Source organism: Hemibagrus wyckioides, linkage group LG05, assembly GCF_019097595.1.
Source record: "Hemibagrus wyckioides isolate EC202008001 linkage group LG05, SWU_Hwy_1.0, whole genome shotgun sequence".
Classification (NCBI taxonomy): domain Eukaryota; kingdom Metazoa; phylum Chordata; class Actinopteri; order Siluriformes; family Bagridae; genus Hemibagrus; species Hemibagrus wyckioides.
In genome coordinates this window covers 18,469,472-18,488,068 of record NC_080714.1, presented here as the reverse complement: position 1 = coordinate 18,488,068, position 18,597 = coordinate 18,469,472, and the positions used below count along the sequence as shown (strand labels likewise).

Genomic DNA, 18,597 nt, shown 5'->3' with positions numbered 1-18,597 from the left:
ACACAAATATATAATTACTCTTTCTTAACACATTATATGCTGTAAATACAACTTGAACATGCTGACATAGCCTTATTTACTGATGTACATATTTACATATTTATCTGCACTTGTACATTTGCACAACTGATCTATTTCTATCTATCTATCTATCTATCTATCTATCTATCTATCTATCTGTCTGTCTGTCTGTCTGTCTGTCTGTCTGTCTGTCTGTCTGTCTGTCTGTCGGTCTGTCTGTCTGTAAAAAAGACCATAGGTTTGCTTGATGATGTGCTGTTGTATTATTATTGTATCATCAACTTTTGTCAGAAAACAAAAAGTAATAAGAAAATGCAGTTAGTTTTAACAGTACTAGCACAAAATTATCATTTACTGTATAGTGGATGTTTTATCCATGTCAATTATTATCTAAACTACAGGAGTTACCAGTTCTATAATTGCATAATTAAGTCAAAATTCCACATTAGTACTGTTCTTGTTTCACTGCTGTTGCACTGTTACCCATCATAAATATGAAAAAGCGCGGGCCTGAACTCCTGACCAATGTGTCATGACACTTAATCTTGCTCAATTCAAATCATATGACCTACAAAACAGCACCCAGACTACAAGAGAGCTGAGTGGTGGCATGACTATAACCAAAAACCCCCCAGCCCCCAACACACACACACTATAATGTGACAGCAGATCACACAGCAGATCTGCCATACACTGTCCTCTGTCCTTTTGCTTGTGTTTAAATGTTTAACTTTGTCATATTTCAATCTTTTGAACATGTTCAGTCATGTTGATAATCATTTACTCTGACCTGGTTTCAAAATCTGAAGTGGAAAAAAACAAACAAACAGGAGTCTAAGGCTACAGTGTCCAGAGGTTCACCGAAACTGTGCAATTGAAGACCGGAAAAAACATCAACTGTTTTTTGTTTTTTTTTTCCCCCTAATTTTGACCTGTACAGTTTCAGAGATCCTGTGCTTATTTCTAGCCTCAGATTCTTGTTCTTTGTAGGAACAGAAACCTATGATGGCACTATCAAACAATTCATTTACTTTCATTAAAAATCTTTGTATGAACAAACCCTAGATGTTCACACATTTTTATTAGACAGACCTCAGGCCAAAATCAGAAACAATTATTACATTAATATTAAGACAGGTGAGTAGCAATAGACAAAAATTCTAGAACAAATCTTAAAGAATATATATTTTTAACCTCCTAAGGTCCTGAGCTTGCATTTTAGATTTCTTCTACCTATTTGGGGTTAGGAGGAACCAATAAATATAATAACCAGCTATTATCTTTGAACATGAAGCCACTTCTTTTGTGTACAATAGGTTCCAGTTACAAAGAATTAAGTATTATGGTGCACACAACCAAAAATGTCCATGTATGTGGATGCCAGGTTGTAGGAGGATAATATACTTAATATAGTATTGTATATAAATATAATATAGTATTCTGCCTCACTTTTAGGTCCCCATGTATAAATGTATAATTTATTCATAAATATATTATCATTAAGTCATTAAATGGAATTGTACCTGCACAAATTCACCAAAATTATCAAATGCACACCTTTACCACTCATAAACTGTTGACTGGAATGGGGAGGAGCCTATTTAGGACTGACTGGAAAAAATCTATTTCGTGCCTGCATGAACTGCACCTTTCCTGGTTCAGCAAGTTAGGACAGCTAGCCAAAACAACACACGTCACTTCACAGTCTTATGCTGTACTCAGAAAAAAATCCCTCTTCTTTCACACCCAAAAGCAGACATAATGCACTCTCAACACTAACAACTATTAGCACTAAGGGCATTAGCATTAATGTATCTTTATCCAGAATGCATCAATACCGATTAAGCTTTGAGAAGGTCGACTAGCTACATGGTTTATCCCCATTACGGAGTTTAGCGGTCATCATCCCGTTTCATGACTTGTTCCAACTTGTGATCTATTTTCATCTGCCTACTGTCGAGACATGATGATCTCTTCACTGTTGTTATGCATGCAGGCTCACGTGTACAAGTGCAGTTAAAATGTTTTTAAAATCCTCGCTCCTGCCCAGACTGAATGCTGCAACACAGCGATTAGCACTCAGATCGTCTCAACAAGTTCCAAGTGCAAGTTTAGCAATAACATCTGGATCTGGTTTTAGTGTTGGGGAAAACCAAAAACCAAAGAGAAATTCCACACTGCAAGACAGTGGTAAACCCCACTTTATTTGTTTATTTAAAACGCCACTTGATAACTTCTCTGTGGGATTTTTTTTTTTATTTACAGGGGATGTACACTTTTCCTTTCCCCATTAAGTGTCACTTGATAAAACAGATTCAAGGCTGTTCTTCTGAGGAGAATAATAATCACCACCATTCCATAACATACATAATGAAACCCTGTAGCACATGCTTTTATAGGAAAATAATGAATGGTTGTGTGGTATGAAAATCATGTGGTATGATGCTGCTCAATATGAATCAGAGTTACAGTTATCGTTCTGAAGTTGATTATTTTCCAATAACTGCACATCCTGAAGTGTTTTATGCCTCTTACACAAGTGATTACATTTTTTTTATTATTGAAACATTGACGTCATACTTTTTTTTATTAGTTTCTAGTCCCCCAAGGAAGTTCTCATCAGTGATTTTGCTTAATGCCAGCGCTGTTATAGAAAATGAATCAACATCTTCTGATTAATCAAAATTGAGACTGTGCGGGTGCCGTGGTATAAATCAACACACACACTTGCATCTCTACACAAATATTATTATAACTGCTGTCATTGTAGCTCTCAGGAGAATCTGAGGGGATCAAACTTTTTTAATTCTGATGATGCCATCCAAATACACCATAAATGGCCATATGCTTTTGGTCAGTTGGTCAACACCAGCCGCTTATGAGCACCTCGGACAGTTAGAGCCTCATGTGTCTTAGTCAGACGTGTGTTAGTATCTGATATTTTTCTGTTGTGTGATAGAAAGCAACCACTTAGTGAATGGAAACTGACAATGAATTAAGAGAGTGGTGTACCTTAATCTTAATCATAAGAGTTATCTGACACGGTATCAGTTTTTAATGAAATGTTTTTCTCTTGTACAGTATCTGTAAATAGCTGGGAATGGTTTATTGACAGAGTGAGAGTGGCGTGGAAGTGGTTTTCCTGAGGTCTTCACACGGTGAGGAAAGTAGAACTCCAGGCTGTGCAGTTATAGAAAAAAAAGACAGGAAAATAATCACAGCAATGACAGCTTGATTTAGGATTATATTCCTATAACTGCATGGAAGAGGTGTTAGTACATTATTGATACCACAGCAACTTGCCAATGATTACACAATTCCCTTTGTCAACAAAATAACACATAATCTTTTAAAAGTTACATTTAAAATATGGGATATCCTCTCCAAAAAGTGTAACCAAGCCATCCCTCAGCTCCCATCTGCTTTCCTATCTCTTACAGACCCAAGAAATAGAATAACATCTGACACTGGAGTCTCCTTCAATAAAAAAAAACTTTCATCTTATATAAATTCCATTTGTAAGCCAATTTCTGTGTGTGTATGTAGGCCAATACTGGTGTCATACCCAGCATTCTCTACAATCTTTCAGTGTGAAGCTGTTGACAGGACCGCATCACTTTAGCTGGCTTGCAGGTTAAAGGTATATTACTGAATAAGAAGCATCTGTATTTCACATGCATAGGTTATTCCATAATGATGGCAGTTATCACATGGTGGATTAGCACTTTACATTTACCTAGTCTACTAAAAAATGATCACACACTCACCTGCACTTGAGTCGAGACAGTGCCTCGTCAAATTCATTGTGCAGGAATAAATCCAGCGCCGCCATGCAGTCCCCCAGAGTCACCGACAGGTCAGACCTTTCTGAGCTGAGATACAAAGAAAAAAGGCAGATTACAGAGGATAGAAACTATGCAGAATGCTGAGTGAAATAATAATACACAATTAGCATGAGTATCATAGATGAGAGAAAATGTCCCATAATATCCAGAGCACACACTTGCACTGTAGGGAATTATTAAACTATAAACTAGATTTTATTAGATTTGAGCTGAGGAAAACATAAACAGCTTGAAGCTAATACAGTTTAATCTTTTGCAATGCAGTGCAATGCTCCTTGTTTACATGATAGCAATAAATGGGGCCTGCATAAGTGTTCACTACCTTAACATTTGTTAGAAACTGGAATTACAATAAATAATTATAATAAATATTCACTCCCCTTGCTGTTAAATAACTAAATTCATTCTGGTGTAACCAGATGGCATAAGAAGTACCATAATTAGTTAAATGGAGTCAAACAGTGTGCAGATATCACATTCAATATACACTATATTGCCAAAAGTATTCGCTCACCCATCCAAATAATCAGAATCAGGTGTTCCAATCACTTCCATGGCCACAGGTGTATAAAATCAAGCACCTAGGCATGCAGACTGTTTTTACAAACATTTGTGAAAGAATGGGTCGCTCTCAGGAGCTCAGTGAATTCCAGCGTGGAACTGTGATAGGATGCCACCTGTGCAACAAATCCAGTCGTGAAATTTCCTCGCTCCTAAATATTCCACAGTCAACTGTCAGCTGTATTATAAGAATGTGGAAGTGTTTGGGAACGACAGCAACTCAGCCACGAAGTGGTAGGCCACGTAAACTGACGGAGCGGGGTCAGCGGATGCTGAGGCGCATAGTGCAAAGAGGTCGCCAACTTTCTTCAGAGTCAATCGCTACAGACCTCCAAACTTCATGTGGCCTTCAGATTAGCTCAAGAACAGTGTGCAGAGAGCTTCATGGAATGGGTTTCCATGGCCGAGCAGCTGCATCCAAGCCATACATCACCAAGTGCAATGCAAAGCGTCGGATGCAGTGGTGTAAAGCACGCCGCCACTGGACTCTAGAGCAGTGGAGACGCGTTCTCTGGAGTGACGAATCGCGCTTCTCCATCTGGCAATCTGATGGACGAGTCTGGGTTTGGCGGTTGCCAGGAGAACGGTACTTGTCTGACTGCATTGTGCCAAGTGTAAAGTTTGGTGGAGGGGGGATTATGGTGTGGGGTTGTTTTTCAGGAGCTGGGCTTGGCCCCTTAGTTCCAGTGAAAGGAACTCTGAATGCTTCAGCATACCAAGACATTTTGGACAATTCCATGCTCCCAACTTTGTGGGAACAGTTTGGAGCTGGCCCCTTCCTCTTCCAACATGACTGTGCACCAGTGCACAAAGCAAGGTCCATAAAGACATGGATGACAGAGTCTGGTGTGGATGAACTTGACTTGAGTCCTGACCTCAACCCGATAGAACACCTTTGGGATGAATTAGAGCGGAGACTGAGATCCAGGCCTTCTCGTCCAACATCAGTGTGTGACCTCACAAATGCGCTTCTGGAAGAATGGTCAAAAATTCCCATAAACACACTCCTAAACCTTGTGGACAGCCTTCCCAGAAGAGTTGAAGCTGTTATAGCTGCAAAGGGTGGACCGACGTCATATTGAACCCTATGGATTAGGAATGGGATGTCACTCAAGTTCATATGTGAGTCAAGGCAGGTGAGCGAATACTTTTGGCAATATAGTGTATATCTATATATATAGGCCAATTTAGTGTTGGAGGTTTCATGGCTAAATTTGACCAGCCTGGTGGCCAATCTTCATTGATTGCACATTCCACCAGTAAGAGCAGAGTGTGAAGGTTTAATTAGCAGAGTAATAGCACAGTTTTGCTTAAAATATTGCAATGCACACAACATTATGGGTGACATATCAGAGTTCAAAAGAGGACAAATTGTTGGTGCACGTCTCGCTGGCGCATCTGTGACTAAGACAGCAAGTCTTTGTGATGTATCAAGAGCCACGGTATCCAGGGTAATGTCAGCATACCACCAAGAAGGACGAACCACATCCAACAGGAGTAACGGTGGACGCAAGAGGAAGCTGTCTGAAAGGGATGTCTGGGTGCTAACCCGGATTGTATCCAAAAAACAAAAAACCACAGCTGCCCAACTCACTGCAGAATTAAATGTGCACCTCAACTCTCCTGTTTCCACCAAAACTGTCCGTCGGGAGCTCCGCAGGGTCAATGTACATGGCCGGGCTGCTATAGCCAAACCTTTGGTCACTCGTGCCAATGCCAAACGTTGGTTTCAATGGTGCCAGCAGCGAAAATCTTGGGCTGTGGACAATGTGAAACATGTATTGTTCTCTGATGAGTCCACCTTCACTGTCTTTCCCACATCCGGGAGAGTTACGGTGTGGAGAAGCCCCAAAGAAGCGTACCACCCAGACTGTTGCATGCCCAGAGTGCTCAGAGTGCATTTTGTCCTCAAAGTTGATGTGTTAGAAGCAGGAAAAATGGGCAAGTGTAAGGGTTTGAGCGAGTTTGACAAGGGCCAAATTGTGATCACTAGACGACTGGATCAGAGCATCTCCAAAACTGCTCTTGTGGGGTGTTCCCGGTCTGCAGTGGTCAGTATCTATCAAAACTTATAGGACTTAAAAAATCTGCTACCACAGCACACTTTCAGGGATCTAGTGGAGTCCAGCAAAAGGGGTACCAACACAATTTTATTATATATATCAGCAAGCAGCATCAAAACACAGCACACCATTCAATTCCTTATTAAAATGAAAAGCATATAATAAAACATTGCCTTTGCCTAGAGGAGGCTATGTGAAGGGCATTAGTCTAAATTGTATCCAAGGGCCAAGGGTTACACTCAACATGATGTAACCAGCACCATTCAATTTTGGATGAATATAAAAAAGTTCAAGGGGGAAAACTTGAATACTTCAAATGATCTGACACTCAGAGTCAATACAACATCTTTTGTTTACCGGCATTTTAGGAAGATGGACTAAATTATTTATCTCATGTATGATTCTAGTCAAGTCTGTGTGTGTGGTCTAACATGCACTACTAAGAAACTCCACTGCTTCTTCTGTTAGTATTAGGGCAGAGAGAACAAAATAGCCTTCATATACACTAGAGTGGAGATGTGCTCCCATGCAGAGGTGACTTTGTGATGTAAGTGTACAACAGTTTGTGCAAAATGAGGACAGGTGTTAAGACTGTGTTGACTGTGTTAAGACGAGGTCCAACATGCAATGATATATTTAAAAAAAAAAAACCCTCCACCCCACGTAGGCTGCTGTATATATCAGTGGCTGCTCCAGGTTGCTCCATTATTGACCAAAAACCTACTAATTAATGTTGCAAGTCATTGCTTTTTTTTAAAGGCAGTGTGTCTGGGTGGTGGCATATGAGCACTGTAATTTGTGATGCTTAGAGGACATGGATGTCAAAAACTGCCAAACCTATTTCTATTGTTAGAGTGCATGTCACCAAGAACCTCCTACTTTAACATAAAGAGCCAAAATGACTCACAATGCAAACAGCCAATGTTTTCTTTTGTGTAGAGTATGAAGTTATGAGAACAGAGCGAAGACGTCCAGAGGACGTCTAAAATCTAACGAGGGATGAACCTTTGAACCTTGTTAACATTTTAGCCAATCTAGTCACACAGAGTAAATGTTGTGATATTTGTTGTGTACATTAAATTATTTTTATTTTGCTTATTTTGGTTGATTGTATTGACTTGGTGAAAGATGCATGTTAAAGGTACAAAAGCCACACCTTTAAGGATACCACCACGGGGACAATCAAATATATACTTCAGTAACATTTTTCTAAGAGTGGTTCTATAGTACATCACTAGAAAAGGCATTCTTTGTGTAATTATATTTAATACAAATTTGGAAAAGTTAAATGGAAATGCTGGACCGTTTTGGAGCAAAATGATCCATTCAATAAACTGATTATGACGTCTTAAACCAGGTCTGGTACCTTCCCCAAAAACACATTAACCTAGCATTAATCTGCATGCTACAAAGCTGCAGATGAACTCAGTGACTCTCAGCAATAATAAAACAACTCTGAACTGACTGGAAGTTAATGCTGACCTTTAAGGCAGCACAATCTAAAGAATTATTTGTTACTTAATGATTCATTTTTGTCTGTGTTTATGCTGTAACCACAAGTTAACTTTAGTAAACAGATGCTTGCTATAATAACTAGCTAACTAGCAACATCAAAAGCCCTATGTATCTAAACTGTTCAATCTTCTCTAGTAAGATATGGGCATATGGGGAGCTAAAGAAAAAATAAACTTCCAACTTGTATTGCTACAGGACCAAATCATTTTAACTCAATGGCTTGAAGGCATTCTTAAATCTTGACTTATTTGTGCTAGCATAATGTAGCTAATTATGTAGGCAAACACTTAGCTAAGCAAATCCCATGTATATACAAGACCCAAACTGAGTTAACTACTAGCTTTCAATAAAATAAATAAATCCTGCTAATAAAAAAAATGGATAATAATGGAGGAATAAATTACAAAAATACATTCAAAGTGTTTGAATGATCAGCAACACACCAGGTCTTCTATAAGCTGACCTGGACATGCTAGCACATTCACTATGGAATATCCCTGCATAATTGTCTATGGTTTTTTTCTCTCTGTACACAGGAATTCAGAATGTATCAGGACAATAAAAGTGGATAAGCAGAAGCAAGAGACTGAAACTGAAGAGCAGCTATGTCTATCCACTCCAGATAGACAGACCCTGTCTTTGTGCTCTCTTCTGCTCTCACAATTGCAACATACTTAATGTCTCAGGTGGCCCTCAGACCCACAGAAGAAGTTCTGTATTGCTGTTAAGTCTTCCTGTGCATAATTAGCAACGAGTGACTCACAGGCTGATGATTTCCTTTAAATTCTTGTAGGTAAAAACTACTTTCCCTGCCCAACAACATAGAACGTGTAGATTGGAAATTAAAATGTTTCTCATTATGAATTACTTAGGCCCAGAAAAAAAAATAATCAAAACATAGGGTTTTCCTTTCCGGAGAGCTAGCTTCATACTATACTGATCATTTTAATGGAAGAACAGAAAGTCAACAGGATACACACACTTCTAAATTTGCCCTGCCTGCTAGATGCTGTGTATACAGCTCAAATGATTAAAGTCAGCACCTCTTACATGCTGATCTCTCAGAGGGGCCATCTGAGCACTGATTACCGGAACAACTAACACAAACAAGCTGACGGAGAAACATACAATGATATACGGATTCGCACATAAACATAGTCCAATATATTCTCTAGGTAGTTAGAAAAAAGCTAGGATCTGCATGTCAGGGTTTAAGAATGGATTCTAGGTCATACATTAGCCTATGTACATATAGGACATCTAATGAACAAAATTTTAAACGGCAGCTCCTAAAGAGTGCGTTCTCAATTCATAACACTGAGTGAACTCTCCCAGACAATCTCACACTCATGCAGGACACACACATACACAACGTCCCATCCACAGTGTCGCATTTCTTACCCATTTGACAGAGTTTCTCCTCCCTTTGACATTTTCATCTGGCACAATAAAGGATGTAAAGAAGTAAGACAAAAAATAGGAGACGGAAGTACGAGAAGGCAAATGCAGAAGAACAATTCACAGTGTGTTTGAAATCAGGCCCTTTCAGGAGCTCCCAACAGCAGCTTCCCTCACCTCGACACACACACACATACTTGATTCAACTAACACACACAATCGCTCTCTCTCTCACACACACACATACACATACACACACTCTCTCTCTGTCTAATCGGAACAAGTACAGGGAGAATGCAGACCTTAATAAGATCAGGATGACTATCACATATAGAGCAACAAAACATTCACTCAGCCCCTTTTCTCTCTGCCCAACATCTCCTCCTCTTCCTAACACACACACACATACACACACATATATACACACAGATCAGATCGGTTAGGCTGTTCCTTCTCTCAGCACAGCACTCATGCCATACACTGCAGTCTGTTCTCTGATTGGTCAATGTAACAGGGAAGGAGGAGTCTTATTTCCTCAAGACACAGGCCAAATAATAAGCCTAGCTAATTTAATAGATATTACCCAGTCAGGTGACAATATGACCACTGTGTTCGGCTCACAAGGTCCACGCTTATTTTGGGCCATTCATCATGGGACTCAGGGCTAGAATGTCTCAACTGCAGTCTGCACAATGTAAGTGTGTAAAGCAATGACGTAGCCTAAAGCAATGAAGTATACAGAGCGAGAGTGAATGGATGAGACAGCAAGAGTGAGAGCGAGCGAGCGAGCGAGAGAGAGAGAGAGAAAGTGAGTGAGAGAGACTAAGAGAAAGAGAGAGAGAGAGAGAGAGAGAGATAGAGATAGAGAGAGGGAGACTGTGCTGTTTTACTGCAGTGATGTAGATACAGCAGTAACTGCAGAAGAACAGCCTGACGTGGCACACAGCCAGTCTCAGTTGTCCTCCATGTATTTTGAAAAAAAGGATGCTGATCTTGTAAAGCTTCAAAATCTCAGAATAATAAAATAAAAATAATACTGCACAGGAAAAGTCACGATTGAAGAGACAGTTTAGAATGCAAAGCAAGTGTATGTGAAAGGTTTACTAGACAATATTAGATGTTCATCTAATTCATTACTAATACACATTACTAAAGGCTGCTCTCAATATAACATCAATTCAACTTTAAGTGACGTGCCTCTGGGCCAAAATAAAAGAGCTAGAGCTAACCAGGGCCGATCAGCTTCTATCATTACACATGTACAATAAAAACTACAGCTGATGATCGACATGCACAACGTCCTCCAAATCAGGAGGGAGCAGTAGTCTGTATTTGTTACTTATACTATATCAGAAACACAAACCATACACTACTGTTTTTTTTTGGTCATTGGTCAATTCGTAACCAATAGCTAGCTCTCCCTTATCACTCAGCTAACAGCTGGAGAGGGTGAAGGCCGGCATGAGCTTCTTCCAAGACAAAGGAAGCCGCCCAACACATCTTATGCTGTTCATGCTGCATCACATGGCAGAGAACTTCCTCACTCCACATTCACAGATACCCATTATTGGTTAGTTGCTGTGATTGACAGGGGAGAGAATAATGTCATCCCTCCTACCACAGAGCACTCTCTATGTACTCTTGGACTCCCAGCGATGGATGACTATGGATTTGTCAATGATAGGACAAAAGATTTTCTGTTTGTGCCACCCAGGAACACTGTTCTTAATAGTAAGTCAATACATTACAGCACTAACATGTCATGTACATATACTCGACCTCGGTGCTGACAAGAACAGTGAGACACACCACAAGAGATTCAGCTCTAGTTGACAACTGACAGAAGGCTTGGTGTGGCAGAGACCTTTAACTTTAAGGGGTGTGTTTGTGTGCATGTTTCTATGTTGACCCACCTTTCAGTAACGTCACACACGGCAGAGAAAATGCACAGGTTTATTCACACACATACACAAAGAGTGAACCATGGCTATTGACGTGGACTAAATGGCTGAGTTTTTTTTTCCCCCCATAGGCACTGTCTGTGTCCAACACTCATACTGTGACTGATAAAGCACAGCAGGAACTCAATATTGCACTCTGCTTTTGAAAAGGAAATCAAATGTGTCAGTTATCAAACTGTATTGCAGGATTCTATAAGAGAGGAAGATGTAATTAGAATAGTTGATCCACCTTTACAGAGACATACGAGTGAAACTGCTGGTGATTTTGTGGTGAAAACTTCTCTATAAAGAACCACTGTGATCATGACTTGATATACATTATCTGTGTTTATATCTAGTAAACACTTTTACATATACAATCAGTAATAAATTTTATTCCCACCCCTGCATGCTGCACTTGTTTTAAAATTTTCCCACACCTCACATTCCCTCCACAGGCTTCCTGTAGCATTTTACATCAAATATAAAACACTGACGCATACCTACCTAGAGATATTTATCAAACCCCACACTCCCTTCAAGCCTCTAGCATGGTTTATCATGACCCAAATCGCTCAAGATACAAGGGCACGCATCAAGAATCTTCTCTTTTCTGGCATCAAGGTGGTAGATTGAACATCCCCAGGCTGTCCAAACATTCTGTTAGTCTGTTGACCCAAGGCTGAAGGCCAACCTCTTCAACAAACACCTAAAATAGCTTGCACTGTTTGTGTATTAGCATTAACATTTGTTTTTTATGGAGACAACAAAACACTTCTGGATTTCACGCTATATAAGTGTATCTATCAAATTATGTACATATAAATACAAATATATTAACAATAAGTAGGTGTGTTATTAACCTATTAAACTCTCAGGGCTCATTAGTGACTCCAGACATTCCGCATTCTTGTAATTACATACTTTCCCTCTCAGTTTAACTACAATTACTATATAAGTCTAATTCACAGTAGTGGTAGAATACTCTAAATACTCTATATCAGATACTCTGTATCAAATACTAAGACTCTATATCAAATACTAAATATAAGATATATATTTAGAGATATAAGACTAAGATATAAGACTCTATATCAAATACTAAATACTCTATATCAAATTATACGCTTCAACTGCTGTCATAGAAAATCAGAATCATGCCTTGATGGCTAAGTATGTTGAGACCTGATGTTTATATTACAATAAGATAACACTGGTACTATAACACATTATCTGTTGATTCTACCATACTATATGCCAATTCGGTGTACTATATAATGTATACAGATTCTACTATATTCTACACAATGTACACCAATACTATACTATGTACCTATGCTATACTACACAGTATCACAATATGTGCAATATCACTATAATATCATGTCATGTTCAATATCACCTCTCAATAGCAATGTCACATGCAATATTTACTCTCAGTGTTGTTGTCAGTGCATAATGCTGCTATCAGTACTGGTTCTGACATTGTAATAGACGCTGGTTTTGTATCTTCGTATCTTATCTTAATATACATTCCAAAAAGTCAGGAATCAATGAGAAAATGTTAAGCAAATATTTCAATCCATATATGTTGAAGAACAATCTTCAAAAGCATGATGCAAATGCATAAGAGCATATGTTGTCTATAATACACAGAGAATTAAGTATATCTGTTTTTAACCTTATTGATACCTGACTTTTTGGACATTATATATATACAAATGATGTACTATATAATGTATGTTTACACTCTATATCTGTATACAAATTCTATATACACTGATACTCTATACCAATACTACTAGTTTCAGAATGACAAGGCCAGTTCTTTTGTTTTGTTTTAAAGACAATAGATAAGAATTTCAGTATTTGTTTCCTGATATGTACATTAGACGTCTTACACAGCTCAGAACATGGCAGCATTTTGTCAACTGATCGAAAATGTTAAACATGTGACTGACAGGTTTTTCTTCTTACCCAGGTGTGTCCTGTGAGTTTGATTGTTTAAACAATTAATAGATCTGGGTACCAGACTGTGATGACTGGATTTGTTGTTAAAAAAAAAGATAAACCAACATGAAGACCAGACAGCTGTCTATGGAAGAAAAGCAAGGCATTTTTGAGAAAAGATGAGAAAAGAAGGACAATCAATCAGATCAACTGCTCAAGCATTGGACAGAGCTATTAAAAAAGTGAATATCCTGAGAAAGAAAGAAATAGGGCATGGGTAAAGGTATAAAAATCCCCAATTCAAAGAACACTTCAAGAGCAGAAATATAGAGGCCATACAGCAAGATGTAATCTACTTATTCAGAAAGAAATACAGAGATGATAAAGAAAAGAAAAGTTCTGCATCCAAGATTAACCTCTACCAATGTGATGGAAAGGCCAACATGAGAAAGAAAGGATCTGCTCATGATCCATAATATACAAGCTCAATGGTCAAAAATGATGGTGGTAGAGTCATAGCTTGGGCATTGCTGCTTCTTGAACATGATGTTTATTAATCTTTAAGTCTACAGAAACATTTTATTTCCAAATTTACAGAGACATGCGTCCAATCTTTTGGGAGGAGCTTCATCATGCAGCAAGACAATGACCCAAAACACACTGCCAACACAACAAAGTACTTCATCAGGGGCCAAAGTGGAAGCATATAAATTGGCCAAGTCAATCACCAGACCTTAGCCCAAATGAGCACGCCTAAAGTCATCTCCGGAAGAAAAGACTGAACGGGGGAAACCACCTAAAGCAAGATCTTTAACATGTCTCTGTGTAACTAAAGGAAATGAAAGCTGAAATTCTTATCTATCTGCCATCTTTGGTCTCAAAACCAAATATCTTCAGTGAACAGCAAAAACAAAGTAATTGCCTTTGCTGTTCCAATACTTTCAGAGAAGAATAAAAAACTGAATCCTAAAAAGACTTTATCAAGCGGTACTTAATTAAGTGATATTCTTTCAGGAGTCTCAAAAGTGCCAAAGCACAAATCAGGTCAATCTAGGTCTCAACAGATATATTATGCCAGGGACAGAAGAATATCTTCTTTCCCATTCTGCAAGATTGAAAGAGACTGAGAAACCGAGAGTTTCGGTATGTGTGTATGGGTGGGTGGAGGGGTGTCTGAAAACCAGAATGGGTTCACAGACCAATGTGAAAGCCAGCCTGAAAATAGCCCAATTACTGAAAAACAAACAGCAGGATGCAGCCTTTTCTGGTGAGTGATCAATATGCTGCCTACATCAAGAGACAGTGTCACTATACACTCCCATCAGCTCGAATCAGCAGTTCTCATGCGGTTAGCTCGATCAGGCAAAATATTATTGAGGAAATATGTGACTAAACACAGTGACACAATTCCCTTATCAACACTAATTTGTAATAAATGCAAAATTACAGATTGGGTTATGAGTGGGTTAAATAATTAAGCAAAGAAACTGTACATAGATGTAATCAAGATGGTAATAAATTAACTGTGCAAGCTAAACAAGACTTACGATGTAGATGTTCCAGTGTCTTTGAGTTCATCTTTATTGTCTGGCAGCTCCAACCTAGTTTAGGGAGGAGAGGGTTTAGATGACATAGCAAAGCCAAGACTAGAGCAACGAACTAAAGGAACACTTGAATGGACAGTATTGTTGTAAGTAATGCAATATCCCCATTTCCCTCTGAGAAATCTCAGAATAAAGCATAACCCACATTCAGTAGGCAGGACAATAGCTCCTTGAATGTTGTTTTTTTTTTTTAAAGTAATCTCATTAAATAACGTAGAAAATGTCTCTTACCTGAAGTCTGTAATGACAGGATCCAGTCCATTAGTGTCTATGATCGGTGACCTGAAAATCGCATTTAACAGTCAGCATTAAGAACCAAAAAATACTTAATTTTTTAAAATTAAGTAAATAAATAATCAGATAATATATTTAATGTGCAGACTGACTCTGGGTTGGGGGTCAGGTAGAACGGTCCTTCGTCCTTTTCAACTGTATTCCTTAAAAACACATTAAAATAGGTTTGAAACTTACATCACAGTGAAAAACTATAAACCTATGGCATAGGTTATTTCTCAAGTATAAGAAATTTCTTATTTCATTATTAGTGATCATATTCTTGAGCTAAGTTTCTCTGCTGATGTTAATTATACACACACATCTGTTAAAAAAAGTTGAATTTCAATACCCACTACCTACCAAGATAAAGTGCACATCCATAGCCATTAATAACACAATTATTGACAGAATATAACATGCTGAGAAATATAATAATTCTATATGTGAATAGTACATACAGACGTCCTATGACACGTCTCCTATCCATGAGGTGCTTGGCTTGATCTTGCAACACACATATATTATCATACACAGTCTGTAGATGGTTGTTCAAATTGCAGGTCTGCATTCTAACTGGAAAGCAAATTCTGGCTGCATATTTTCTGGGATTTGTTTTCCTTTTTGCTATAGTGGCTGCCTTATTCATATTCTGATCATTGTTCTGACAGTGTTAACTCTGCTTACATCTGTACCTTCTGGTTTTTCAAGCATTAAACCTTGAAAAAAAGAAGCCCAGTAAAGCTTCTTTGCACAGGCATCTTATGGACATTACAATGTTATTATTACAAAGTATATGCAATCATTAAACTTTGCATACAGAAATATACACCAATAAGGCATAACATTATGAGCACTGACAGGTGAAGTGAATAACACTGAGTATCTCCTCATCATGGCACCTGTTAGTGGGTGGGATATATTAGGCAGCAAGTAAACATTTTGTCCTCAAAGTGATGTGTTAGAAGCAGGGAAAATGGGCAAGCGTAAGGATTTGAGCGAGTTTGGCAAGGGCCAAATTGTGATTGCTAGACCACTGGATCAGAGCATCTCCAAAACTGCAGCTCATGTGGGGTGTTCCCGGTCTGCAGTGGTCAGTATCTATCAAAAGTGGTCCAAGAAAGGAACAGTGGTGAACCAGTGACAGGGTCATGGGCGGCCAAGGCTCATTGATGCACGTGGGGAGAGAAGGCTGGCCCGTGTGATCCGATCCAACAGACGAGTTACTGTTGCTCTAATTGCTGAAGAAGTTAATGCTGGTTCTGATAGAAATGTGTCGTAATACACAGTACATGATGGGTCAGGGCTGATTTGGCAGCAAAAGACGGACCAACACAGTATTAGGCAGGTGGTCATAATGTTATGCCTGATCGGTGTATATCAAAATGATCAAGGATGTTTAAATAATTTCTGGCTTAAACAACATATATTTTTATTGTCATATAAAAACCCAGGAGAAGTAATAAGACTTTGGGTCTCCAGACAGAATAACAAACAATATTAATTGCCTCTGGTCTCCTTAAACCTGCTAATCAGGACTCTTGGAGACATCTCTACCCAACCTTTTTTATTGCACATTTGATTAAACTGAAAAGCCTACTTGACAATAAGTCTTATTTTATTTATCCGAGTTTTATTTATTTATCTATTTTGATAATGATATTTGCTCAATTTTACTTCGGATGCAACAAATCGAGTTACTTTCTCATCAAGGGGAGAAAAGGGGTGGAGCTAAAAACCACGTTAACACAAATCACCCAAAATGACAACATGAATAAGGTCAGTAAATTCTACTTAATCAGCACTGAAGTCTGGACTTCCCAAACACAGCATAACAGATGCCTTTTCGTAAACTGAGCATTTCTATAGTGCTGTAAATCTGGTAGGATTAGCATTTTAAAGTCTTTAGATGTAAGACGAAAAACTACACAAGATTGATTCAGTTTAATTGTACAGATAAAAATCGATCCGGTTTTTTAATTAGAAATCTGATCTTAGGTAATTGCTTTTCCTCCGATATTGAAGGAAGACTGTCAGAAAGCGAACTGTCTATGAACTTTTATAACCTTCATGTGCTCGTGCACTTCCTTATTGAAGAGCACAGTAAGACATCAGCTGTTACGGTGATATCTCACATGGGAATTAATTAGTTATATACATGACATATTATATCCGTTTCCAGCAGTTAATACTTAATAAAAGTGTAATGGCCTCGGAGTGATGGTGGTAGCCTTACAAAGCATCTTAAATATCCTGTAATATCACGCAGACATTAATTAGCACGCGCACGAAACTCAGTTAAATCACAACAAAACCTCAAAAACACTCAGCTAACAGAGTGATAATAGTTTCTATTAATTATTACAAGTGCTGGAGTTCAAAATGACTTAAATCAGATGGAAAGTTTCAGATTGCTAATTCATTCACAACGCATATCGTTTTCCTGCCTGAGTCATCTTCATGAGTCGACTCTTTAAAGATCTGGTATCGTTTTATACACCGTTTACATCTATTGAAGAAATGCACGCGCACGTGAACACAGAGCCAAACTTACTTTTTGCTGTCATTCTTTTTGCGTTTCCAAAAACTCATTCCAAAGGAAAAGGGGTAAAAATCCGATATGAGCGAGACAGGAGACGATCAGCTGCTGAACATTCAGAAAAAACATAAACACAAGCAATCAGTGAGCACACACACACACACTCTCTCGCTCTCTCCTGAAGTAAAAGTGAGTGTGTGTTGTAGAAATGCACGCGCTCCTTCACTAAATGCTCTGGAATGTAGCGCTGCGTCTCTTCCCCGGTCTTAAAGACCTCCCATTTACCTGTTCTATAAGCTTCTGGCTTTCACCACACACTGCTCAAAGATACTCATCACTGAAGATAGGTAGTGACTGATAATGCCACGAGCTCATTAACAGGAAGTTGCAAGGCTTGCACTGGAAATTCCAATCTTTGCAGTAAACATGTTATTCAGTATGTTTTGTCAATTTGCTTGAAATTGAATGTATAGCAATACTAACCTGGGTTTCTACCCCTGAGGAGAAGGATATGTAATGTTGAAACTGTATAGAGTATGTAGACTTGAAGGAGTACTGCAAATATCTGCCAATAAAATAGCCTGTACTGTAAATAACAACGAAAATACTTTAGATATTATCACTAGACACAAGATGGGAATGCAGCTTGGATGGGAAAACCAGATCCATGGAACTTATTCTCACCTTGGGGGGATTTAGAGCAACCACTTCACCTACCGGGCCACATATATAACCAGGGTCATTAATAGTGGCACAGATTGCAAGGGCTTCATTTATGACAGCGGTTGAGTAAATCAGTAAATAGTCTTGGATATAATTGTGGCCGAATTCACACATGCAGTTACTGTTTTGCTTGTGCAGCAGTGTTATATGAATTTAAACATAGTT

At 38.6% G+C, this 18,597-nt stretch overlaps 1 protein-coding gene across 2 annotated transcripts in view; it reads right to left on the bottom strand.

Moving 5' to 3' along the window:
* The window catches only part of ttc39a (tetratricopeptide repeat domain 39A), a 29,876-nt gene extending 11,918 nt beyond the window's left edge, over positions 1 to 17,958 (bottom strand). The window contains exons 1-5 of one of the 2 annotated variants that reach the window (XM_058388870.1): positions 17,725 to 17,958; positions 15,284 to 15,334; positions 15,129 to 15,179; positions 14,841 to 14,894; positions 3,789 to 3,893 (exon numbers count right to left, since the gene is read on the bottom strand). In XM_058388870.1, coding sequence (XP_058244853.1) covers positions 3,789 to 3,893; positions 14,841 to 14,894; positions 15,129 to 15,179; positions 15,284 to 15,334; positions 17,725 to 17,762 — 299 coding nt within the window. In that variant the 5' untranslated portion in view covers positions 17,763 to 17,958. Of the gene's footprint in view, positions 1 to 3,788; positions 3,894 to 9,406; positions 9,774 to 14,840; positions 14,895 to 15,128; positions 15,180 to 15,283; positions 15,335 to 17,724 lie in introns of those variants that run through there. The other variant, XM_058388871.1, reaches the window with a different exon arrangement.
* Between the last annotated feature and the right edge of the window lie 639 nt (positions 17,959 to 18,597).